Source organism: Vanessa atalanta, chromosome 30 (assembly GCF_905147765.1).
Source record: "Vanessa atalanta chromosome 30, ilVanAtal1.2, whole genome shotgun sequence".
In the NCBI taxonomy this organism is placed as follows: Eukaryota; Metazoa; Arthropoda; class Insecta; order Lepidoptera; family Nymphalidae; genus Vanessa; species Vanessa atalanta.
Genome location: NC_061900.1, coordinates 4,103,247 through 4,129,528, shown reverse-complemented (window position 1 = coordinate 4,129,528; position 26,282 = coordinate 4,103,247). Strand labels below are relative to the sequence as shown.

Here is a 26,282-nt window from a genome sequence, read left to right as displayed (position 1 = left end):
CGATTTGTAAAATTCTTTCAGTTTTGAATAGCCTATTTATGGAGGAAGGTTTTAAGTTATATAACTTGGTGGCAGGGCTTCGTGCAAGTCTGGGTAGATACCATCCACTCATCAAGATATTGGCAATATGTTGTGTTCCGGTTAGAAGTGTGAGTGAGCCAGTGTAACTAGAGGTTATGATTTTGTACAGCGTCATGTCTATGGGCGGTGGTCAGATAAATTATTACATAAAAAAAGTTACTAATACCATCACGCTACGGCCAATAGGAGCAGAGTATCAATGAAAAATATTACAGAAACAGGGATTCTTTTTTGTTGTGAACTTCCGTTGTGTGCGTTGCGTTAACGGTTGCTGTATCTCTAACACAGGAGAAATAGTCGGGACGCGAAGTTCTTAAATCAATTGTAAATGTGTATCACACTAAAAAAGCGTAAAGATAAACAGATTAGATAAATTAAATGCAACAACAACATTAACAGCCTATAAATTTCCCACTGCTGGGCTAAGGCCTCCTCTCCCTTTGGGGAGAAGGTTTGGAGCCATATTCCACCACGCTGCTCCAATGAGAGTTGAATTCACACGATGTTTTCCTTCACCGAGCACGAGATGAATTATAAACACAAATTAAGCGGTTCTTGCCTGATCATCTCGGCGCAATCAAAATTAAATACGATTTGATTATATCTCATATAGAATGACCTACGGACAATTGTTGATTGATATATCTTTATTTATAATACAATACTAGGTCATTAACTACTTATATCCACTTTAATTTTATTTACATAGATCTGATAACAACGGCGCGCATTCAAAACGTAAAATTATCGCAAATCCAGTATAAAAAAAAGTCGCTTCCCGCTGTCTGTCCCTGTGTACGCTTAGATCTTTAAAACTACGCAACGGATTTTAATGCGGTTTTTTTAAAGAGATAGATTGATTCAAGAGGAAGGTTTATATGTATAATACATGCACAATATAGTAGAGAAACACTGATAATTTTAGAGGTTTCTAAAGTGATGTCGTAAATGAACACACTTTTTGCGCTTAAATTGCAAACGCTGGCTGAACCCTACGAGACAGATCAAAATAATGTACTACGGTATTGTACAACTTAAAACGGTCTTAAAAAAAGTCCGCGATGATATATGTATCTCATAGGGATAACCCACATTGCACCCGTGCAAAGTCGGGGCGGGTCGCTTGTAATAAATATAATAGTTTATTGAAAATCTCGACCAATGATAACGCGTCAAATCGATGTCAAATATTGCTTATCTGGCTCTTGTCCTCTTGTGCTTGGAACAAAACAAACTGTCATAACATAGGTTAACTTTTCTATGAATATAACCATAGATTATATAGGACTCGTGGTTAGGTCCAAGTGGCAGGAGAGACAGCCCTAAAGAACGATGTGTTGATGAATAAAAAAAAAGATTGGATAAAAACCTTCTAATTTTAAATATAAAATAATTTTATTTATGTTAAGGAACGACCAATATGGCGTCAATTTAATGTCAAAGTTGTTAACTTGACTTTATTCTTCTTGTGATTGGAAAAAGGCTATGTAAACATTACACTCATATATATACTAGCTGAACCTGCGGCTTTGGCCGCATGAAATTTATAAAACACAAATTCCCAAACCCCGTTTCACCCCTTAAGGATGTTTTTTTTTTGTAAAATCCGTGTATAAATATTAACCATTTCCTATAACACCCAGGATTTAATCTGGAGGTCTGGAGGCCCCAGGAAGAGTGGGGGCCCCTAATTATTATTTCACTAATGAAATTGAACAATTTCATTTCTATCAGTAGAGTTTGTCAATAATTTATTTATTTTTTATTATCTTTTAAAAGCGTTTTTGGTAACAATATTATAATCTAAATATATTCAGATATCTAAACATACATTACATTTAAATTCTTAACCGTCGGTACCTTTTGGGGCGCATCTCTTGTGGAGGCCCCAGGGAGTTGCCCCGGTTGTCCCCTAAATCTGGCCTTGATAACACCAATACGCCATCAACCTTAGGAACTGAGATGTTACGTCCCTTGTGCCTGCAGTTACACTGGCTCACTAAACCTTCAGACCGGAACACAATAATAATAAATATTGGAGTTTGAAGGTCGAATAGCTGAAGAGTGGGAATGCTTTACCATCAAGTATATCCAAGGTAATTTCTAAGATCTGAATACGCCACACAATGTCTTTATTTCCAGTACAGACAAACTATTTATAGATTTATTATTGGTATAAATATTTTTTGTACAAGTACTATTTTCCTTGTAAGTGATTACATCATATTTAATTTGTTTAACGGAATCCATCGTCATAAGTTTACTAAGAGGTTATTTTATATCCTTCATAAATCGCTCAGTGGTTACAAGATGAGAATCTAAACTGAAGATTATGGGTTCAAAGAGGACCAAGGAAGAAACAAAAAAAGTATAACACCTCGCCTTATCGTCTCCACGGTGATGAAAGGGCTGGTTCGATTTTTGTCCAGAGGATCGGAATGGCGATTTAATGGGGAAATGCTGCTAGCATTCTCGCCACCATTGCACATGGTCAAGATTTATATGGGAACTATTTTTATTGTGTATATTGGCGCAAACCGCCGTCTATCAGTTATGATTGTCAAATAATTATGTTTATATTTTAAGTCATCGTTTATATTATTATATTTTATTAAACAAATGTCTAAAAAGCGTAAAATATTTATTGAAACAGCTATTCGTAAACATTATACTGTTATTTATAAGGGTCCAATAATTAATAGACATTTGATTGTTTTAATATTTGGAAGATGTGGACGCATGCAGAGCCGTATCAAGCTTTACTGCGCTCCTTGGACACCCATGAATTTGGGGCCCTTTTGGTAGATATTTACTACCATGTACAAATACTTTGCTTATGTATAGTTTCAAATAAACGGTGCGGTAATTTTCGTAAATTCGTAGGAATCTGATTGGTTGATCTTATGGCTATTTTATAGTATATATTGAGTCATGAAGAGCACGTCTCTCTATTTTTAATAGCGACTGTCGTCAATAGCCTTTTTTGACAAATATGTTAGTTATTTCTTACAAATATATCACTTTCGAAAATATACATGGCAGTCAACGTGAGCACAAACGTGTAAAAAAAATTGTTGGTTCATCGGGCCCCTCTCAGGATGGGGGCCCTGGGCACGTGTCCCATGTGCCCTATGGTAAAGACGGTAATGGACGCATGTCGCCATTTATCGGTAATGGTTTTAAAATAATAATTATCATTTTAATTTTTTGTAATGTGTTTTAATTACTGTAATATGTCGTAACGGCCTATGTAATAAAAATATTATATATTTTTTTAAGTAATTCACTTGTAATTAATTAAGACCTATTTAATATTTAATAATGAGAATCAAATAAATATTCATTTTTAATATTAAACTAGGTTTAAAGAATTTATTCACAAAAAGACATAGTCACTTACATGAGAACATACATACAAAAGTTAAAATTCAAAAAATAGTCGCCGGATTATTTAGAACTCGACTAACGATAGTAAGATAGTGTGTTACATCGTTAGTATATCAATTGATTTCTAAAATATGTTGTGAAAGCTGAGATTTAAATTCGTTGATTGAGCTTGCATTTCTTATAGTAGACGGTGATTTGTTGTAAAGTTGTGCTCCCTCGGATGTGATATCCTTCCTTGCATATTTTGTCCTTGTCTTTGGGAGAACTAATAAGCTAAGGCGACGGGTGCTACGCGTACTGACTTGTTTCATAAACTATATGTCAAATATGAATTTGCGGTAATTGGATTAATTTATTATAAAAAGCAGTAGCCGAGATGGCCCAGTGGTTAGAACGCGTGCATCTTAACCGATGATTTCGGGTTCAAACCCAGGCAGGCACCACTGAAATTTCATGTGCTTAATTTGTGTTTATAATTCATCTCGTGCTCGGCGGTGAAGGAAAACATCGTGAGGAAACCTGCATGTGTCTAATTTCAACGAAATTCAGCCACATGTGTATTCCACCAACCCGCATTGGAGCAGCGTGGTGGAATATGCTCCAAACCTTCTCCTCAAAGGGAGAGGAGGCCTTTATCCCAGCAGTGGGACATTTACGGGCTGCTTATGTATGTATGTTTTAAAAAGTCGTAGTTGTGAATATCCGTTTGATCCATTCGAAAAGGACGCTTTAGAAACTGCCATTGTTATAGCAAAGTATTGCATTGACACTTTAAAAAGGACAATAAATTGTTAATATAACGAATAGATATATATATATATATATAAACATTGGACAACATCACATACATTACTCTGATCCCAATGTAAGTAGCTAAAGCACTTGTGTTATGGAAGAACAGAAGTAACGACGGTACAAACACCCAGACCCAAGACGACATAGAGAACTAATTTTTACAACGACTCGACTAATTAACTTTTTCTACATCGACTCGTCTGGGATTCGAACCCGGGACCCAGGAGTGACGTACCCATGTAAACCGGTGTACACACTACTCGACCATGGAGGTCGTTAAAATTCTGAAAGATCTGTAAATTGATTGAGTTTCACTGTGATGGAAGCTGTAAACCCGATCACATCTCCGACAAGTACTTCGTGCCGCAGCGGCTATCGGTTCTTCGATAAATGTGACCGGTCCACATATAAAATCTTGGTTGACTTTGTGCCGGTGGGTACCACCCACTCATCAGGTATTTTACCGCCAAAAACAGTACTCAGTATTGCTGTATTCCAGTTTGACGGGTGAGGGAACCTGTGTAACTACAGACACAAGAGACATACCCCTGTACAAGATAGCTTGATCTTTTTGACAGATGTAAATTTTTCTGAACGACATGGCTTCGCAAAGACGAACATATTATTTTCTTAATTTAATGATTTTTAAAAATTGTAAAATTATTTAAAAAAATACATAGGTATAATACAAAATTTTCTTAAGATTCGAGCGTTATACGAAAATTAAGACTTTTTCTATTATATATTATTGCTTCAAAGTAAAATTTAAATAGAAGCACTGAAAATAATAGACGCTTGTACGATGTTACATCTGTCGGACGGTAGGGACGCGAATAACAGGCAGTGACTGCTACAAATATCGATTACAAAAATCCTTATTAAAGGTTATTGTTACGAACGGGGGTCCTTTTGGTTGAAGTCTCTTTAGCTAGTGGTTGGGTTACTTAAGACATATCTGAACGTAGACTTGAATTAAATTAATTGAATGGGTTTGATTAATTGCAGGACTCGTAAACCATACGATCTGTTTAATTTAATAAAGTTATGGACTCTTTCGCATTGTCGTCTATTTTTGACTATGACTTGACTTAGCTGGGGCCCCCTTGAATCCACGGGGCCCTGGGCTTAAGCCCAAAAAGCCAAATAGTAGATCCGGCCCTGCTCCACAACAATGGCGGCGTTCAACATTCCCGCCGAAAACCGAGACGCTTCACCTTTCAGCTGTCAAATCTTGTTCATAAAATTTTAAAGATGGCGTTAGCGATTCGCCTTCATATACATAAAATTTATTTTTTTGTTACATGTAAAACAATTTTATATTTATTTAGCACAAGTATCAAAGATTGCACGAAGATTTATATTATCATAAACTTTTTTTTCGTTTAAAATCAAAATGGCGTCAAATAAGTTCAATAAAACAACTTTTACGTAAGAAATGTAATCATTATTTACTAGCAATAATAATAATTCAAGTATCAGTTTCCTTAATATCAATTTACAGTATAAGACAGTGTACAGTATAAAAGAAAACTCTCGGGATCATTACGGGAATTGTTACAATTTCTTCTCGCACGGCGTGTTCCGTATTAAGTCGTACACGTTGGCCCTGAAAAAAAAACAGTATTTCAATTATACTCTGTTCGAAAGAGGAGATCAATAGCCAAACAACAACATTTGAGTGCGAATTCAAGCGGAAGCGTATTCGAAAAGAAGTTAGAAGAAGAAGTTGCTTAAAAAGGGTAAATTCTCGTTTTTTTACCAGCCAGAAAATTAATTGCCTTTTCTCTACTACATGCCTGTATCATACATATAAACCTTCCTCTTAAATCGCTCCGTTTATTGACGAAAACCGCATAAAAATGCGTTGCGTAGTTTAAAAGATCCAAGCGTAAAGATGTCGGGAAGCGACTACGTTCTATACTTACTTATGTATATAGAAGTTGTAATCTTTTACGTTTAAAGTCGAGTAGACGAAGATATGCATCTGATTCACAAGTACCCAGACATCATCGCCGATTACTTTTAAATCTGCAATTAAAATATATTTATATTAAAGCGAAATACCGCTAACTGATTAATAACGAAATCTCTGAAACTATTACGTACAAATTTGAAATTTAGCAGGTAGGTTCCTTATAGGGTGTAGATTTTAGGAAACTCCATCCCTAAGGGGGTACAATGGGAGTTGGAAGTTTGTGTTGTGTTGTGTTGTATCGTGTGTAGTGATTAACAATTTGTATTACGTCAATAATTAATTAAAATAGTACGTACACGTTCTTCATGCGCACACTCGCAAATAAATCACACACACACACATATATGATATCAATAATCATAGTAATTAGCATTTAGCATTAGCAGCCTGTAAATTTTCCCACTGCTGGGCTAAAGGCCTCCTCTCCCTTTGAGGAGAAGGTTTGGAGCATATTTCACCACTCTGCTCCAATGCGGGTTGGCGGAATACGCATGTGGCAGAATTTCGTTGAAATTAGACATATGTAGGTTTCCTCACGATGTTTTCCTTCACCGCCGACCACGAGATGAATTATAAACACAAATTAAGCACATGAAAATTCAGTGGTGCCTGCCTGGGTTTGAACCCGCAATCATCGGTTAAGATGCACGCGTTCTAACCACTGGGCCATCTCGGCTCACTGTTCATCATAGTAATAGAAAAATTAAATTCATACATTATGATATTTAAAGATTACTTAAAAAGTATAAACTTCATAAAAAAAAAATTAACTTCTTTTTTAAAATATACCAGATATATAAGCCAATTTCTCATGATCTTGAACAGCCACGCCGATATTCTCGGGCGCCATCTTGTTGTCGACCCGCCAGCACAAAATGGCGTCTTGAGCGACATTAGCATAGAACAACGTTTTAGTTCCCGGGTGGTAATCATGTGAGCCGCTCTGTGTATTACAACCTTTAGTGCCCGCGACCTGAAATAAAATTAAACTATGAATATATATTGGTCATTCTAATTGTTGTGTACGTTAATTCATAGACTATACAAAGTTCCGCAGACATTTTTAACTTTGCCGTTTCATTTCAGATCAATTGTAAAAAATACATCGGTAAAGAAGGCATATTATTCGATACAAGATTATATTGATGATAAAAAAGCGTGGAGTTAACGCTTGTTGAATTCCAGGCAGGAGACATAACATACATATATAATTGTATTTAACTAACACGACTGTATTTTTAGATGTTGAATAAGAGTAACTACTGAGTTTCTCGCCGGTTCTTCTCGGTAGAATCTGCATTCCGAACCGGGGGTAGTTTACTTAATATAGTTTGCTAAATGACGATTCAAAAGTGCATGTAAAAGCCTACTTGAATAAAGTATATTTTGTATTTTTTTTATATATATTTATAGATAGAGTGTTGCACTACAAAAGAACTAAAACAAACGAGCCAAATTAATTATCTTGGTGTGCGTGATAGCTACGTTTGACGCGCTAAACGTCATACTACTTTACTAGTGTGCGTGTATTCGATGACCAACTGTGGACCAACATTCCCATCTTTGACAGTATATCTAGTCATATAAAAAAATCACAGGGTGTGTGTGTTGGGGCTTTGTTCAATCCCCTCTGAGTACTTTTTTAAGTGATAACTTCTTGGGAGTGTAAACCGCTTCGTTACGTTACGCAGGCAGGCAATAATAATACTAATAATGTACATACACGAAATTCTAATGTACACATTCAAGAATTGTAACTAAGAATAAAATATATTATATGATCAATAAAAGATTTCATTAATAAATAACCTTTCCTTACATTGTCATATTAATATACATAAGATTTAAGTAACAACCTAAGCTTTTCTCGAGTTAAACAATTTCAATATTAAACAGTTCAACTTAGATTATGAGGCGGTCAAAAGTGACTCCAAATGGTTCGTGTAATATTACACACGGTGCTGCTCGCCAGTTCTGTTACTTGTACTTGGCTGAGACGCTCCCGCGTGTCTAGATTAGTTCAAGTTATCACTCCTGTCGACCGTCCCGAGATGCACATTTAGTTTTTTTTGTTTATAAACGAATCTTTTTTGGGAGAATCTACATGCCGATGGTAACATTGACTTCAGAATTACGATTCACTTCTATCTGTAGTTGCTGTGTCGCTCACCCTTCTAACCTGAACACAAGAATACTTATACAGCACACGACAATCTTGGCGGTAGGGCTTTTTGCAAGCCTCTCTGTTCAGGTACCACCCACTCATCAGATATTCTACCGCCAAACAGCAGAATCAGTATTGTTGTGTTCCAGCTTGAAGTGTGAGTGAGCCAGTGTAATCACAGGCACAAGGGACATAACATCTAAGTTCCCAAAGTTGGTGGCGCATAGGTGATGTAAGGAATGGTTAATATTTCTTACAGCGCCATTGTCTATGGGCGGTGGTGACCACTAACCATCAGGTGGCCCATTCGTTCGTTCGCCTACCAAAAAAATTAAAAACACTAAACCAACGGAAGTGTTTAAATACTGACACGCTTCATTGTGAAGTTAGTGTTCACATGTAAGGTCGATTTACGAATAAGATTAAATAGTCTTCACCGCGCGCCATTTTGTATACCTTATTTTCCCGCGCTTTCGTGACATGTCACTCGAGATGACAGATGCATAACTACACAGATAATATAAAAAAACATACAAAATATATATCTAATACTTATTAATATGTTATTATAGATCTGTGCATTGTTAAAGATAAAGAAACGAACCTTGACATGTTTATCAATAGGGTTACCACTTTGGAGAAACTTCGTGTTGACTGTGAATTCCAAGGTAGATACTAGGGGATGGTAGAATGCAGTTCGATGACCTTTAGCGTCAGGTTCCGACAACGCAATGCTGAACAGTCCGTCTCGCCAATTGATCACGTAACCTTGAGAATTATGTCATAAAATAAAGTATTAAAATATAAAAATTAAAAGTGTCGATTGGAACGAAGTTGCTTCGTTATATATTTTGTATACTTGTTGTCTTCCAGGCAGGATGTATTATATATGTAATTGTATTTAACTTTTTTTTTTATGGCATTGGTTGGCGGACGAGCATATGGGCCACCTGATGGTAAGTGGTCACCACCGCCCATAGACAAAGGCGCTGTAAGAAATGTTAACCATTCCTTACATCACCTATGCGCCACCAACCTTGGGAACTAAGATGTTATGTCCCTTGTGCCTGTGATTACACTGGCTCACTCACCCTTCTAACCGGAACACAACAATACAGTGTACTGTTATTTGGCGGTAGAATATCTGATGAGTGGGTGGTACCTACCCAGATGGGCTTGCACAAAGCCCTACCACCAACTAAAATAACTTTGTATTTTTAAAAAGAGTAACTGCTGAGTTTCTTGTCGGTTCTTCTCGGTAGAATCTGCATTCCGAACCGGTGGTAGTCTCACTTAATATTGTTTGTTAAATGACGAATAAATTAAAAGTGTTTGAATAAAGTCCATTTTGATTTTGATTAAATAACAGACACAATGAAAAAAAATATTCCTTATTATTATTATTCCTGCTGATTATGGACGCTCTAACGGCGCACATACAGGAGGAGGCACCCTGGTGCATGCTTTTTGCCGACATTGTATTGGTTGGTGAAGATGGACCTGAGATCCAGAGCAGATAGGAAGATTGGCAATCAGTAGAACGGATACTACTTTGATCGTCCCCTGCCTCTATATCCATCCACATCCTTTCTCAACAACCTTTCACACAACATGGTTCTCATTCCTCCGCAACATGTCCATACCAAGACAGCCGGTTTCCAAAAGCTTCTCGGTTACCGGTGCCACTTTCAAACTCCCGCTTATGTACTCATTCCTTACCCTATCCATGCGCGTAACACCACACATTCCTCTCAGCATTCTCATCTCCGCCACGTGCAGTTGTCTTTCCACTCCTTATAGCCATAGTAAGAGTTATACGTACCCCCTATTGAGAAATTCAATGACATTTCATTATGGGCAAAGCTTGGATGCCTTAATCTCCAACTGCTTTTAGACTTCAACGAAAATACAATCATTCCTTCCGTTGCCAAGTCGTTGATGTAAGCGAAGGCATCTTCACACTTATCACTCGTAACATCGACTGTGATTGAAATCAATCCTGAAAAAATTGGAAGTCAGTTTTGTGTGAAGCGTCTTTATTATTAGTTTTAAGTAGTAGTTTAGTTAAGAAGTTAGGTTTTCCTGTAGACTATGTTGTAAAGCTCAAGCGTTTTACAGTAAAGGGGGGGGGTGCTAAGGACTTATTTATAAATATATATATTTGTAATTCTCACGAGTCCTCCTTTGATTTCTGATTTAATTTCTAAAATTAATAATCCTAATTATAAAACCGGATATGTTGTAGGGTACAAGTGTGCGCACACCCCTCCCTATTCTGTCGCTCTCATAACCCGAAGGAACGGCTTAGACTATAGATATAATTGGCCTATTCAGAGGGTTACCGCTGAATACATCAACAACCTTAAAGCGTCATACATTAAAAAAAACGTCCCATCGTCTGTCACAGTCTTCGAACAGACTGTACAAGCCTATAGGATCACCAAACTGATGATATCAGATAAAATAGACCGCGACAGATGAATACACGACAGTGTTTCTATAAAGTTTTCGTAATAAATAAATATTAGACAACATCACATACATTACTCTGATCCCAGTGTAAGTAGCTAAAGCACTTGTGTCATGGAAGATCAGAAGTAACGACGATACAAACACCCAGACCCAAGACGACATAGAAAACTAATGAACTGTTTTCTACATCGACTCGCACCTCGATGGCGTAATCATGAAAACTAGTGCACACACTACTCGACCACGGAGGTCGTCAAAGGTAATAGAAATAATTACCTCCAGGTGTCCTCTCGTTCACGAGATCCGTGTCCTTCAGCTCGTATCTTAAGATTTGTCTGTCTGTCTTTAAGTCGTATATAACGATAGCGGGTTTCTGCACTTGACTTCGATTACCTAGAAGAATTAAAATAGTTATACGTTCGGACATTTTGGGAATAATGGTTTAATCCTTATCCAATTAAGTACCTTAAATACATTACATTAACAGCCTCTAACTTTCCCACTGCTGGGTTTAGGCATCTTCTATCTTTGAGGAGGTTTGGTCAAGCTGCTCTAATGCGGGTTGATCGAATAAACATGTGGCAGAATTAAGACACATGCAGGTTTCCTCACGATGTTTTCCTTCACCGCCGAGCACGAGATGAATTATAAACACAAATTAAGCACATGAAATTCAGTGGTGCCTGCCTGGGTTTGAATCCGAAATAATCGGTTACGATGCACAAAAATATTGTTAAGAAGGCAAAAGTCAAAACTGTCGTAGCAATTGGCCCCCTCAGAGTCCGATTTAAAGGTCTGGAGGCCCTAGATCCTGAATATATTATGAGCTATAATTCATTTACTTGTTATATTCGTTTAGTTTTAAAACAGTTATTTGTAACTTTAGTATAGTTTGATCATATCTAAATATTTGTCCCCTAAATCCGGCACTGGGCCTCCTCTACACAGACACAGAGCTAATGTACGAGGCCGGATTTAGAGTTCTAAAAGCCTGCCCATGATATCCTTACCTGGTATTTCCAAAAGTCCAGTATCAACCATCCAAAGTCGATGACATGCGTCAATTCTTGGCCTATACACAGACACCAAGTTCGTACTGTTCGGAAATGGCTTCAGAGCTGGTGACTTCGTGGACATCTCCACATAATTGAGGGTCGAGGGGATTCCTGTAAAAGATGTAAGTTCTTTAAGAAGATAATCACCTGGGACCTGCATTTTTATTCGAAAATTAACAACAACAATAACAATCAACGGAGCGTGGCTTTATAACAGTATACCCTCGCACGTAAAATATATTGACTCATTTCATGCATTAAAAAAACAATTATCCGATTATTTATTGAACAAATATAATAATTTTTTTTTATCACAAACATTGGGACAAAATTGAGCACAATTGTATTTTTTTTTTTCTTTTGTTTTTGGTTATAATTATTATACTCGGTTATATATATTAATAAATATTATCTTGGTGGTAGGGCTTTGTTGAAGCCTGTCTGGGTAGGTACCACCCACTCATCAGATATTCTACCGCCAAATAACAGTGCACTGTATTGTTGTGTTCCGGTTAGAAGTAATTACAGGCACAAGGGACATAACATCTTAGTTCCCAACATTGATGGCGCATAGGTGATGTAAGGAATGGTTAATATTTCTTACAGCGCCTTTGTCTATGGGCGGTGGTGACCAATTACCATCAGGTGGCCCATATGCTCGTCCGCCAAACAATGCCATAAAAAAATACATAGAATGGCAACGACGACGTATTGCACGTAATTAATTTAATTTATGTTATCACATAAGTGACTGTATGTCTCTGTTGATAATAAAGTTCTTTAAACCTATTTAACGAATCGTTATTGGGAAGATTAATTATATAATTAATTATTTATTTTACACCTACTATGACGTCAACTTAACCATACTTGGACATCATCATTACTAAGTATAAAATAAAGTCGCTTACCGCTGTCTGTCCCTATTTATGCTTAGATCTTTAAAACTACGCAACGGATTTTGATGCGTTTTTTTTAATAGATAGATTGATTCAAGAGGAAGGTTTATATGTATAATACATGCAAAACATAGTTGAGAAACACTGGTAATTTTAGAGGTTACAAAAGTGATGTCGTAAGTAAACGCATTTTTTGCGCTTACGTTGCAAACGCTGGCTGAACCCTACGAGATAGATCAAAATAATGTACTACTAGTGTTGTGTGTTATGTAGTGTTGTACACCTTAAAAGGGTCTTCAAAAAAGTCTGCGATGGTATGTGTCTATCTCTTAGGGATAACCCACAATAACCATTATTTATCTTGACTTTTTACGAGAAATAATGGCTTATTTTCGAAGCGATTTTAAGCAATAAAGCATTAATCCTTATCCAGTTAAGTACCTTAAATACATTGTACATTTAATATAGATCAATATGGCCCTTTACAGCGTGTAATTTAAATGAATATTTTCGAAGATATTACAGATTTAAAACGCAGAAACAGTCGATTCTGTAGTATATTTGGTATCAGCATTGCACCCGTGCGGAGCCAGGGTGGGTCGCTAAGGTAATGTATAAGTAAATATAACTGGCATCCTTTCGAAGCCTCTTGTATTAAATAAACATTAAAGTTACTTCGTAAACGCATCATGTAATCGTTAAATAGTATTATGTGTGAATTTAGCACCTTGGAAGATAGCGCGATGATTTACGGGCCGCTTAGCGCCTTGGAATATTATGCCCACTCCTAGCTTAGCTTTTACCTTAATTGTAAGGTTAAACGGGAATATCGTACTATAATACAACACTATTACACTGAACCACTTATTTCCACTGTAATTTTACTTCCAAAATCCGATAGCAGTTTAGTCGACGTTCAAACGCCAATCGCAAATCCATAGTGAATATCACAGATTAATCGAGCTCTCGGCCAATGACATCGCGTCAATTTACTGTCAAATGTTTGTTTATTTGGCTTTTTTTGACATTGGCGAAATAATCTGCGCCCTGTCGTCACAATTAAAAGCCATTAAACCAATAATTGAATTGTGTGTTTGATTGATTGAATACGTATAATAAAATTGGAGTGTCTGCTTGTAATAATAAAATAAAGGCGTTTTAATAAATGCATATGTATTAAACACGGTACATATACCTAAATAACATTTTGTACAATTTTTGTCTGTCTGTTTGTTCCGGCTATTCTCTGGAACGGCTGGACCGATTTTGAAGGGACTTTCACTGGCAGACAGCTGATGTAATAAGAAGTTAAGCTACTTTTATTTTAGAATTATATGTAAAATAATAATAAATTCAAACGCGCACGAAGTCGCGGGCCAGCTAGTTTTATAATAAATGAGGTTGTATATATGTGAAAAATGATTATCTCTAACATAAATATATGTTTTCTTACCATACCGCCTCCTCGGCACGGTGACTATAACTTTATTCCCGTAAACTTCAAAGCCTACGGGCACATTGTTGTACTGAATGAAAAACTTCTCGGAATCCAGTGCGTCTTGATGAAAATGCAAACCGTTTGGCGTTTTCTCGAAATTCGAGTCTTCGTTGTCTGGAAAGAATTAATAATAAATATATTAATTAAACACGAAGAACTGTTAAATGAAATCCAAACAATTTTATTCAAGTAAACTTCACAACGAAGCGTTTTTGAATCGTCGTTATTAAAACACTACCACCGTTTCGGAAAGCAGCCTCCAGCGAGAAGAAACGGCAAGAAACTCGCATAGTTGCTCTTTTCAAATAAACAGATTTACAACCCTTTTTTTTACAATAATTAGTGTCCTGTAATGGAACCCGAGCCTAAATCCAGGCGTTTTTTTCTAAAAAGTACCCTTTTAATGAATAATAAGACTTATTAATTAATTTAGCCTTAAAACATTTTTTAAATTTCGTAAATGGTAAATTGGTTACATTTCCCGGTATCTTATTATATATGCGTATGCCATTGTCCAAAAACGTTCTCTGTACCGTATGCAAACGGAAAGTAGGAGTTACAAGTTAATTAAGACTAATTAAACAATAATGACAAAAATATACTGAAATTATAAATACGAAAGCATAACATAAACAGCCTGTAAATTTCCCACAGCTGGGCTAAGGCCTCCTCTTCCTTTGAGGAGAAGGTTTGGAGCATATTCCACCACGCTGCTACACAATACTGAATTTATTGAAATTAGACACACGCAGGTTTCCTCGCGATGTTTTCCTTCATCGCCGAGCACGAGATGAATTATAAACACAAATTAAGCACATGAAAATTCGGTAACGGAACCCGAAATCATCGGTTAAGATGCACGCGTTCTAACCTCTGGACCATCTCGGCTCTTTAGCAAAATCATTAATGTCGACTGAAGTCAAAGGGGACTGAGCGAAGAGCGGGCGTACGTCCAGGTTAACAAAATCTCCGATAGCGTACAGAATGTTTTAAATTAATTAAAATGAATTAAAGTACTACTAAGTTAATGATTGTATTTGATTGTTTTTTGTGTTTAGCCTTAAAACGTCATATGATTTGGGTTATTTAATTCGTTGACATCATCGCTGCACCGTATATTTACAAATAAGTATAAACCACGTATACATATAAAGAGGATGGTCAGGTGTCAGGTTAGTGTCTTTGTCCGCGCCTCTGATAACTTGGGTGCACAATTTTCTGATTGGTCGATAAGCCCAGACGTGAGAGATAAAAGGCGAAAGTTTAGTAGTCGCCACAATATCGAAATGCAATATAAATAAATAAATATTAGACAACGTCACATGCATTACTCTGATCCCAATGTAAGTAGCTAAAGCACTTGTGTTATGAAAGATCAGAAGTAACGAAGTTACAAACACTCAGACCCGAGACAACATAGAAAACAAATGAACTTTTTTTACAACGACTCGGCCGGGAATCGAACTCGGAGTGGCGTACCCATGAAAGCCGATGTACACACTACTCGACCACGGAGGTCGTCTAAAATATAACAGTAATGATTATCTCTCACAAATATAATAAAAGTTTGGATATAATTTTGAACGCCAAGTTTCCGACTCCGCAAAGTCAATAAATCATTCTTGGGGCAAGGTATCCGTTTCTATGATAAAATTCCGCAGACATTTTTCACTTTGCCGTTTCATAAATTCAAATCATTTGTTAAAAATACATCGGTAAAGAAAGCATATTATTCGATACAAGATTATATAGATGATAAAAAAGCGTGGAGTTAATGCTGGTTGACTTCCAGGCAGGAGACATGACATATATATATAATTGTATTTAACTAACATGACTGTATTTTTAGACGTTGAAAAAGAGTAACTACTGTGCTTCTTGCCGGTTCTTCTCGGTAGAATTTACATTCCGAACCGGTGGTAGCTTCACATTAAATAGTTTGTAAAATGACGATTCAAAAGTGCTTGTTAGAGCCTACTCGAATAAAGTATATTTTGATTTTGATTTTGCAAAGTATTTAAAGGTAGGGCTATGTGCGAGACCGCCTGGGTGGGTACCGCCCACTCGTCAAATACCGCAATAATTAGTATTTTTGCGTTGCGGTTTTAAGGGTGAGTGAACCAGTGTAACTACAGGCACAAGGGACACTTACATTACATTAGCAGTCTGTAAATTTCCCACTGCTGGGCTAAGGCCTCTCGCTGCTCCAATGCGAGTTGGTAGAATACACATGTGGCAGAATTTCGTTGAAATTAGACACATGCAAGTATCCTCACGATGTTTTCCTTCGCCGAGCACGAGATTAATTATAAATACAAATTGAGCACATGAAAGTTCAGTAGTGCCTGAGTTTGAACCCGAAAACATCGGTTTAGATGCACAATGGACATAATGTCTTAATCCCAAGGTTGGTGGCGCATCGGCGATGTAAGGAATGGTTAATATTTCTTACAGCGCCATTGTCAAGGGGCGTTGTTGACCATCAGGCTCATTTGCCGTACGCCTATGCCATTAAAAAAGTATACTTACATAGGACGCCATTGAAATCATAGCTGATTTGTTTCCAAGCGAAAACTTCACCGATCTTCTCATTAGCTAAACTTCTACATTCGTAATTAAAAATAATTAACAGACATACAAAAGTTTTGTTTATCATTGCGTGTTATTGACGCGATGTTTTTATACCAACTGACCGGTTATAAAATTATCATAAGGCCAATGTTACACAGCTGCTTATTGTGACCTCGGCGACGTTTTTGATTGCTTAAGATACGTTTAATCGACGCGACGAAGCTGAGAACTGCGTTGTGTTGCCAGTACTTAATTTTTTCCCTGGAAGAGTCATGTTGAAATGTAATTATTTAATTTAATTTTCAAGTTTAGATAATTGTTTATTGTTTAAATATAAAATAAATATCTTTACGTCTCGGGACGCTCGACCGAAGTAATTGTTTAACTCGAGATAAGTTTAAGTTGTTACTTAAATCTTATGTATATTAATATGATAATGTAAGGAAATATTATTTATTAATGAAATCTTTTATTGATTATATAATATATTTTTGCCGATACCGATACACTTATCGAATTTAAATAAATGTAAAATAAATGTAAGTAGACACGTTGATTGATTGTTTTTATTTAAAAAAATATATTAAAATAAAACGTTACAGACTTGGAATGTGAATATTGGTAATTAAGCTCAGTAATTAAGGTTCATTAATAAGAGTCAGTAACTAAAAAACATTAAACTAATTTTTGTTTAAAAAACAAAGTATTATCTCGTTTGCAACAAAAATGGCCAAACAAGAGGCGCGTTTACATTACTTTTTAATTTGAACAGTATCGTTGTATCGGCCAGAAAAATATCGCCGATACCGATATATCGGAAAACCTGCTGTATCGCCGATACATCGGTATCCGTATCGGTATCGGATGCATCCCTACTATTTATGTAACTTTGTTTTTCTTTATGCGTTAGTTATGCTAAAACTACAGAACGTATCGGTATGAGAATATGACCAAGAAGAAGGAAAAAAGATAAACAAATCTTAGATTTACGTATTTCTTGCGATTCTCTAATCTAATAACTCAGCTATATTGTGCACTACTAAGAGTTTACGATTAATATATCTTTATTTATAATACAACACTGTTACACTTAACTACTTATATCCACTTTAATTTTACTTCCTAAATCCCGATAACAGTTTCGTCAACGTTCGAAATGCAATTTATTCGCGAATCCATAGTGAATATCATAGACCAATCGAGCTCTCGACCAATGATGTCGCGTCAATTTGCTGTCAAATGTTATTTATTTGGCTTTTCTCCTCTTCTAGTTGGAATAGACTACAATATTAATAGCTACTCTGTTTAATGAAAAAACTGTTCTTAAATAATAACATTTTTGCGGTTCAGTACCCAAAGGGTAAAAATGGGACCCTATTACTATTACTAAAACTTCGCTATCTGTCCGCCCGTCTGTCTGACATTTGAAATTTCCACATATTATGAATTTCTTTTACCGCTATAACAACAGATACTAAAAACAAAATAAAATAAACATCTAAGGTTCGTTTCCATACAAAAAAACTAAATTTTATGCTCGCAAAATTAGGAGTAAACTCAAAAACTGGTAACACTAAAGTCGTCTGTCAAAAACATTCGTTACGCGCCAATATAACCGCGTCCAAGCTACGTCGTTTTTGCCGACTTCGAAACAAAAGAGGTTCTTAGTTATAACGTCTAGTTTACTCGTACGACTGACGTCACGTCAAATTATCCCGCCTAATATTTATATGTACAGTCAAGCCAGCGACTAAATTTTTTGTCAATATTGTCACAAGTGAATTTATATGAATAAGAATTAGGACTTTGTGACAATAATTTTTTTTTTTTTTATATAATAGTTAGGAGGACCGACAAATTTTAAATGGTCGCCAACGCCCATAGACAATTGCACTGCAATATATAACCATTCCTATTATCACCAATGCGCTGTCAACTTTAGGAACTAAGATGTTAAGTCCCTTGTGCCTGTAGTTACACTGGCTCACTCAAACCTTTAAGCTGAAACACAAAAATACTAAAAATTGTACATAACATCTTAGTTCCCAAGGTTGGTGGCGCATTGGTGATGTTAGGAATGGATCATCTGGATTTCTTACAGCGCTAACGTCTATTTGTCAGTAGTGACCACCAGGGTCGGATCTACCATATGGCTTTTTGGGCCTCAGGTCAAATCCCCGTGGATTCAAGGGGGCTAAGTCAAGTTAAAGTCAATAATAGACGATAATGCGAAATAATCCATAACTTTCTTAAATTAAACTGATCGTATGGTTTGCAGCCCCGCGAGTGCAATTAATCAAACCCATTCAATTAATTTAATTCAAATATGTCTTATGGGCCCCTAAGTAGTGTTAGCCCAGGGCCCCCTAAACTTACGGTCCGACCCTGGTGACCACTTACCGTCAAGTGGACCATTTGCCCATCCGCCAATATTATCAAAGCGAATGTTCCGGGGTGGTATCGTGCCCCCATTTAAAAAAATAAATAAATATTGGACAACATCACATACATTACTCTGATCCCAATGTAAGTAGCTAAAGCACTTGTGTTATGGAAGATCAGAAGTAACGACGTTACAAACACCCAGACCCAAGACAACATAAAAAATTAATAAACTTTATCTACATTGGCTCGGCCGGAAATCGAACCCGGACCTCAGAGGCTACCCATGAAAACTGGTGTACACACTACTCGACCACGGAGGTCGTCATTTAAACATCAAATAAAAACAATTTATTTTTTTAAGTAACACGTCGAAGGAGGTTTTCCTCAAAACAGTTCCGATCATAGATTAACACTTATTTACAAATAATATTTATAAATAAGTCCGATAACGTTCCTCGTAATGAGATAATAATTGAGACGACAAACAATAATACGGTTTTATTCGAAGAAATCGTTTCATCCCTCCAGATGCCTCGTTGGTCTAGTGGTTTGATAAAAGGCTACAGATCCCGAGGTTCTGGATTCAAACCGCAAATAAAATAAAATCAAATTATACTTTATTCAAATAGGCTTTTACGAGCACTTTTGAATCGTCTATTATTGAATCTATTAAGTGAAGCTACCACCGGTTCGGAATGTAGATTATACCGAGAAGAATCGGCGAGAAATTCACTAGTTACTCTTTTTCAACATCTAAAAATACAGTCGTGTTAGTTAAATACAATTATATATGTATGTTATGTCTCCTGCCTGGAAGTCAACAAGCGTTAACATATACATAATGTTGTAAGTACATATATTGTGACGCAACAGTGAGTATTCATACTTTGTTAAAAACATCCAGAAGAGAGATTTTCTGTCGAAAATCCAGTAACAGCCCGGAGAGTACATCGTAAAACCCTTGACCCCAGTGGCGTACAAAGTCTTTTATGACGTTTTATTTTGAATTAAATCGACGTTCACAATTTCGCGAGATAGATTATAATCTAACTGTCATCATCGTCATCATCAACAGCCTGTAAATTCCCACTGCTGGGCTAACGCCTTCTCTTCCTTTGAGAAGAAGGTTTGGAAGCATATTCCACCGCGCTGCTCCAATACGGGTTGGTGGAATACACATGCGGCAGAATTTCGTTGAAATTAGACACATGCAGGTTTCCTCACGATGTTTTCCTTCACCGCCGAGCACGAGATGAATTATAAACACAAATTAAGCACATGAAAATTCAGTGGTGCCTGCCTGGGTTTGGACCCGAAATCATGGGTTAAGATGAACGCGTTCTAACCACTGGGCAATTTAAATGTATTTACAATAAAAACCAGACCGAGTATGCAAATGAACAGAGAAGGCATATTTTTGGATATGTTGTAGGACCTTAGAAAAGTTTAACCTGAAATTGTCAACCTCGATGTTCTGTGAGCGTTTGGCGCCATCTTGAAAAAAGGATTTAATTTTGTTTCCTAGCGATAACTCGACAGTGCGTTATACGGGAATTATTATATAATAAAATATTGTTCCTTAATTTAGACTCTACAATTTACGACACCAAAAATCTGCCCTCTCGGTTCATCAGAATACGTAGATATACCGAAATGTTATAATTAACCCTAAAATTGCGCAAGCTGATTAATTTTTGTTTCGGGGCGTAATATTGTGTCAGAATCACCTTTTTCGAAATGAATCATGATTTAGACTTTATTATAATTATAATTGAATAATAAATTATTTTAATTGTTTTCGTTATCAATGCATGCCATAATATAATTTAATTTTAAGATATATTAAATATTTTATTGTTGTATTTTATGATTAGACTAAGTTTTGACTAGATTGATTGTTGAATACTGTTAACCCATTATTAAATGGATGATATTGTAATCTAAATAACCAATTTATTTTAAATTTTAAATTGTAAGAAATCGTTTTAACTTTATTTTAATTGTTATAATTGTAATATTATTAATTTTTCCTACCATGTGATCATTTTTTTTTACTTTGTCGTCAAATTAGAACCGCTTAAACAGAATGTATATATTAATCGTACATGTCGTGTTTGTTTTAATATAGTTGTACATTTAGAAAGTAATTAGTATGTAAATTAATATATTGTATCATCAAAATGTAACAACTGCTAGCAAACCTAATAATTAAATAAATAAATTAAATATATAATCCCAAGCGTTATTTTAGACTTGATCGATTCAATTTCTTGCTTTATAAATGAGAACATTATATTTTTTATATAATAAAAATAAATTAAAACGGGAGTTTATGTTCTACTTCGCACATAATCTACTTATGTCAGTTTTCATAAACCTTCCAGCGCTTCGAGCATAATTAAACGATAAACATCTCAAAATACATACTTTAACAAGAACTTATGACCTATATAAGTTCAAAAAGGCCCCGCATGGCCCCCTACAGTGGTGGCAACGCCGTCTGCAACTACAGACGGGTCACTGGGTGGATTATTAATTATTATCCGTGATGTCTGAACCGGGTGGGGTTCATGCCACAGAGCGATCGAGCCTCGGCGATCGGCGAGCTGCGGCGGATCCCGCTCTGATATGTCAGTGCGATGGCTTCACCCGTAACGCAGCGGGGTCGAGGTCGCCGGTGGATTCCGGCGAGCGCCCGTCAACCTGTGACGAGGATGCGGTCTTTGATGGGAGAAGTCGCGTGGTGAACCTCTTAAGTTCGGTGGTCGCCGATGGTCAATGGTCATATTTATTCAAATTCCTAAATGCTATATGCAAACAATTAGCGAATCTTGCCATCGCGATTTAGAATTATCTACAATTTGACATAATGCCATCTAGTATTTATAAGTTGAAACATATATGTACATTAATAACGTATACAACTACAAAATACACTAGAATATTTACAAAAGATAGCATTAGGTAGAACAAATTACGAGGCCAATGAACTGATTGACGATAAATAATTGATGAATTTATTTCTATTACGAGGCAAGCTATGATTACTTGAATTATACATTTAAGGGGACTACATGAGCTAAATACAAGTTTTATAATGCAAAAAAGTATATGATCCAATGCAGTAAACCAAATGAAAAAAATATATGATAATCTTCAGGATACATGCTAAGTATTTGTTATTTTGAAAACATGATGTAATTAATTTGGTACGATAGAAAAAAATCACAAAGTTACCTCTAAAAAGATCTTTTAATCAATAATAACTATACTTATATACGTTCCATAATTTTGGTTTTTTGTCAGATTATTCTACAAGCAATATACTATTTAACCTGGGTGTCACTTTTTTAGTAAAATCAATAGATTTTTTTTAAATCCGATATTCTTATTTTCGAACAAAATGCGTACGCATGTGTGCGTAAACGCCGTGTACAGACAATGCCGGCCGAGGCCTGATGCTATATAGACGTGTCGATCTTTTCGCCGCATCATTCATTACGTTACGAGATATTTTTTTGTAATTTTAATTGTAAATTCATTGTTTCATGTTTTCTTATAATAAATTTTATTCTTTCTTGTAAATAAATATATTAAGTTAAAATAGTGTAGTAGTAATTAGGCATTTGTTTTTTTATTATATTATTTGTTATAAATTTTAATTGTGTAAATATGGGAAATAAAGTGAAACGCGTGAGGAAAACTAAAAAACGTTTATATAAATCAAGCGCCTAACATACATATGAACGATATTAAAAGGTAAGAGTATTTAATTAGTAAACATATTTTTTTTTTATAAATTATGAATATTGAAAACATCTATTAGAAAAATGTGCAATCAGTTCGCATATAATCAGATTTTTTGAGCCATTTTTAATAATTACGATAGAGTATTTGGTCAAAGGAAGGAAAACATCAATTGACTTTCATGGGGATCAAGTGACTACATTCGATCCCCATGAACTCGAAGCATTTTTTTTTCATTATAACTACTATGACATATTAAGATACATATTTTTTAAATACATAATTTTATAATCAATAAAAATGTAATTACTAACATATATTTATTTTTTACAGAATAAAGAAAGTCGAAAAGAATAACACGGAAGCTATTTATATTGCGTAAGAGTTTAATATTATCGATTGTTTATAATAAGAATTAAAGTTATGTATGAACTAATTTTAATAATAATACAAAAAAGTAAAGTCGTAACAAAGAAAATGTAATTGTTGTGAACCAGAGAACTAGAATATTTAGAAGTGTCATTTGTACGTAATTCATAAATTTAAATTTTTTTATAACGTCCGCCATATTGGATTGAATATAGCAGCAATTCATGAATCGTGCATTGTCATCGAGATTAAATATGTGTGCAAACTTTCAGCTGAAAGTGGGTGTAATGTTTATTCCAAGATTCCAGGACATATGTAATAACATTAATACATACAAGTGAAATTAAATAAAAAAATTTAAAAAAAAATTAACACTAAATGTTTTTTTTTTGTAGTACTAAATATAAATAAAAATATTTTAAGTTTAATTAAATCAGTTTTATTTTTTAATCATTTTCGAATAACAGTCAAAAGCACTACAAATAATTCTAATATCCTATCTATTTTTATGAGATTTATGATTAAACCTATTATGATTAACCTTTGATTCATCAATGATTCAACCAAATCGATTTGACAACATTTTTTTCTAGTAAATATTTAGATTTTTTTTTTTTAAATTGAATATATATTTTTTCTTTATGAACTAATATTAATAAAACGAACAAATACTACGCTATATGTTACCCCACGGTCACTACACTACAGATTTCGAACACTTACGATTTTATTATATAAATAGATCATTAAACTTTTATAAAATGTTAAAAATTGGTATGTTTCAATATTTAGTATAAGAACTAATTGTGGTATAATAGTATAAATAATAGAAAAAAAAAGGTTAAAACTAACTGTCTATTTTATTGTATTCAAAATATAAATAAAAATACTGTAAGTTTAATTGAATCAGTTTTATTTTATAATCATTTGTTAATTAACATCGAAAGTAATAAAAATAATTCTGTTGTCCTATCTATTTTTTATGAGATTTATGATTGATCTTACGTCGCTCGGTTTGGCGCCATCTATTAGAATATTTGGGCGTAATCTCGTCACCTCGCTTAACCCCTAGTACACGGGCTTGCCGTTTTTGTCGATTTTGTAAGTGTGTGCGTGCGATTCTCAAGGGCACTTAGCTCTTGTAGTCCTCTTAAGACGATTTCCGGAAGTTCGTTGAACCATTTAGTAACTCCAAGACATCTCTGATGGTAGCCGTTGTCTAGAAGCGGAACACACATTTGCTAATAATTTGGTGACAATTTACGTTTTTAATCTTTTCATTGAGATTATCTGTCACTAGCATTATAATTGTGTGCATTTCAGGTCGACCGTTTATGTGGAACGTACTTTAGATTCAATTGTCAAACGTACATATTAACAAGTTTAGCTAAATAAAAGTTCGTAAAAAGTTTTTAATGTAAGCAATGTCTAGTTTATTTTATTTTTATTGTGGATCTACCACAGTGATATAAAAAATTAAAAAAACGATTTTAAATCTGTGGAAAAAAAAACAATTCAGCCATATTTGTTCACCGTCAGGGTCGATATATTTTCTTTAAATTTAATAAGGATCAAAGAACATTAAAAATAAAACAAATGGCTTTATGAACGATAGACATAAAATTGAAGTCAAAAATTTCTCATTTTTATTTAATTTTGTTAAAAAAATCAACTCGAAACTTAAATCCTAGGATTAGTTGCCAATAAATATTGCCATAATATGCCTGATGCCAATAAATATTGCCATCACGCACCGCCCGCTGCTATAAATCGAAAATTATGCTTATTAAAGAAATTTATCATTATTTATTTTTTATGGCATAGGTTTATCGGACGAGCATATGGGCCACCTAATGGTAAGTGGTCACCACCGCCCATAGACAATATCGCTGTAAGAAATATTAACCATTCCTTACATCACCTATGCGCCACCAACCTTGGGAACTAAGATGTTATGTCCCTCGTGCCTGTGATGACACTGGCTCACTCACCCTTCTAACCGGAACACAACAGAAAAATTTACATCTGTCAAAAAGATCAAGCCATCTTGTACAGACTATTTAAAATTGTTTAGTAAAAATGTTTTAATTCATACGGGATTTTTAGTAACAATTTTATTTCTTGAATTATTCTCGAACGTTGTCAGTTTATTTCATTGCGTCTGTTATTTAATACATCATTTAAAGCGAAAGCAACTTCGTTAAAACCGGATGTTTCGCGAAACCTCTTTTTTGCAATACCTAGCTGATAAAATAACTAAACTAACATACCTACTTAAATAAACTTTATATCAGAAAAAGCAACGTGTTTTAGTACAAAGATTTTAGTATATAATACTATACTATTGACCCGCCCCGGCTTCGCACGGGTGCAATGCTGATACTAAAAATACAGAATGTCAACGTTCACAGTTTTTCAGTCGTTAGACAATACAAACCGCTATGTGACTGCGTTTTAAATCTGTAATATCTTCGAAAATATTCATTTAAATTACACGCTGTAAGGGCCATATTGATCTATATTAAACGCACAATGTATTTAAGGTACTTAATTGGATAAGGATTAATGCTGTAATGCTTAAAATCGCTCCAAAAATAAGCCATTTATTCTCGTAAATGGTAAAGGATAAAAAATGGTTATTGTGGGTTATCCCTAAGAATTAGACATATCCCATCGCGGACCTTTTTTAGACCGTTTTAAGGTGTATAATACTGTTGTACATTATTTGGATCTATCTCGTAGGGTGGAGCCAGCGTTTCCAATGTAAGCGCAAAAACGTGTTTATTTACATCACTTTAGATGCCTCTAAAATTATCAGTGTTTCTCTACTATATTGTGCGTGTAATATACATATAAACCTTCCTCTAAATCAATCCATCTATTA

At 35.1% G+C, this 26,282-nt stretch overlaps 1 protein-coding gene across 1 annotated transcript; it reads right to left on the bottom strand.

The window, feature by feature from the left end:
• Window positions 1-5,685: 5,685 nt before the first annotated feature.
• On the bottom strand, window positions 5,686-17,094 carry LOC125075285 (L-dopachrome tautomerase yellow-f2-like). The gene is made up of 9 exons (XM_047687006.1): window positions 16,856-17,094; window positions 14,282-14,440; window positions 11,885-12,040; window positions 11,151-11,267; window positions 10,225-10,401; window positions 9,007-9,170; window positions 7,028-7,211; window positions 6,189-6,291; window positions 5,686-5,869 (listed from the first exon to the last, which is right to left on the bottom strand). The coding sequence occupies exons 1-9, from the start codon at window positions 16,980-16,982 to the stop codon at window positions 5,818-5,820; spliced, it is 1,239 nt and encodes a 412-aa protein (XP_047542962.1). The 5' UTR covers window positions 16,983-17,094; the 3' UTR covers window positions 5,686-5,817.
• Between the last annotated feature and the right edge of the window lie 9,188 nt (window positions 17,095-26,282).

What these genes read in the sequence shown, in the direction of transcription:
- LOC125075285 (XM_047687006.1), bottom strand. Translation starts at nt 16,982, where the DNA reads ATGATAAACAAAACTTTTGTATGTCTGTTAATTATTTTTAATTACGAA. An exon ending in TGATTTCAATGGCGTCCTAT is followed by an intron (nt 14,441 to 16,855) that starts GTAAGTATACTT and finishes AATTCTTTCCAG; the next exon opens with ACAACGAAGACTCGAATTTC. An exon ending in ATTGAATTTCTCAATAGGGG is followed by an intron (nt 9,171 to 10,224) that starts GTACGTATAACT and finishes ATAATTCTCAAG; the next exon opens with GTTACGTGATCAATTGGCGA.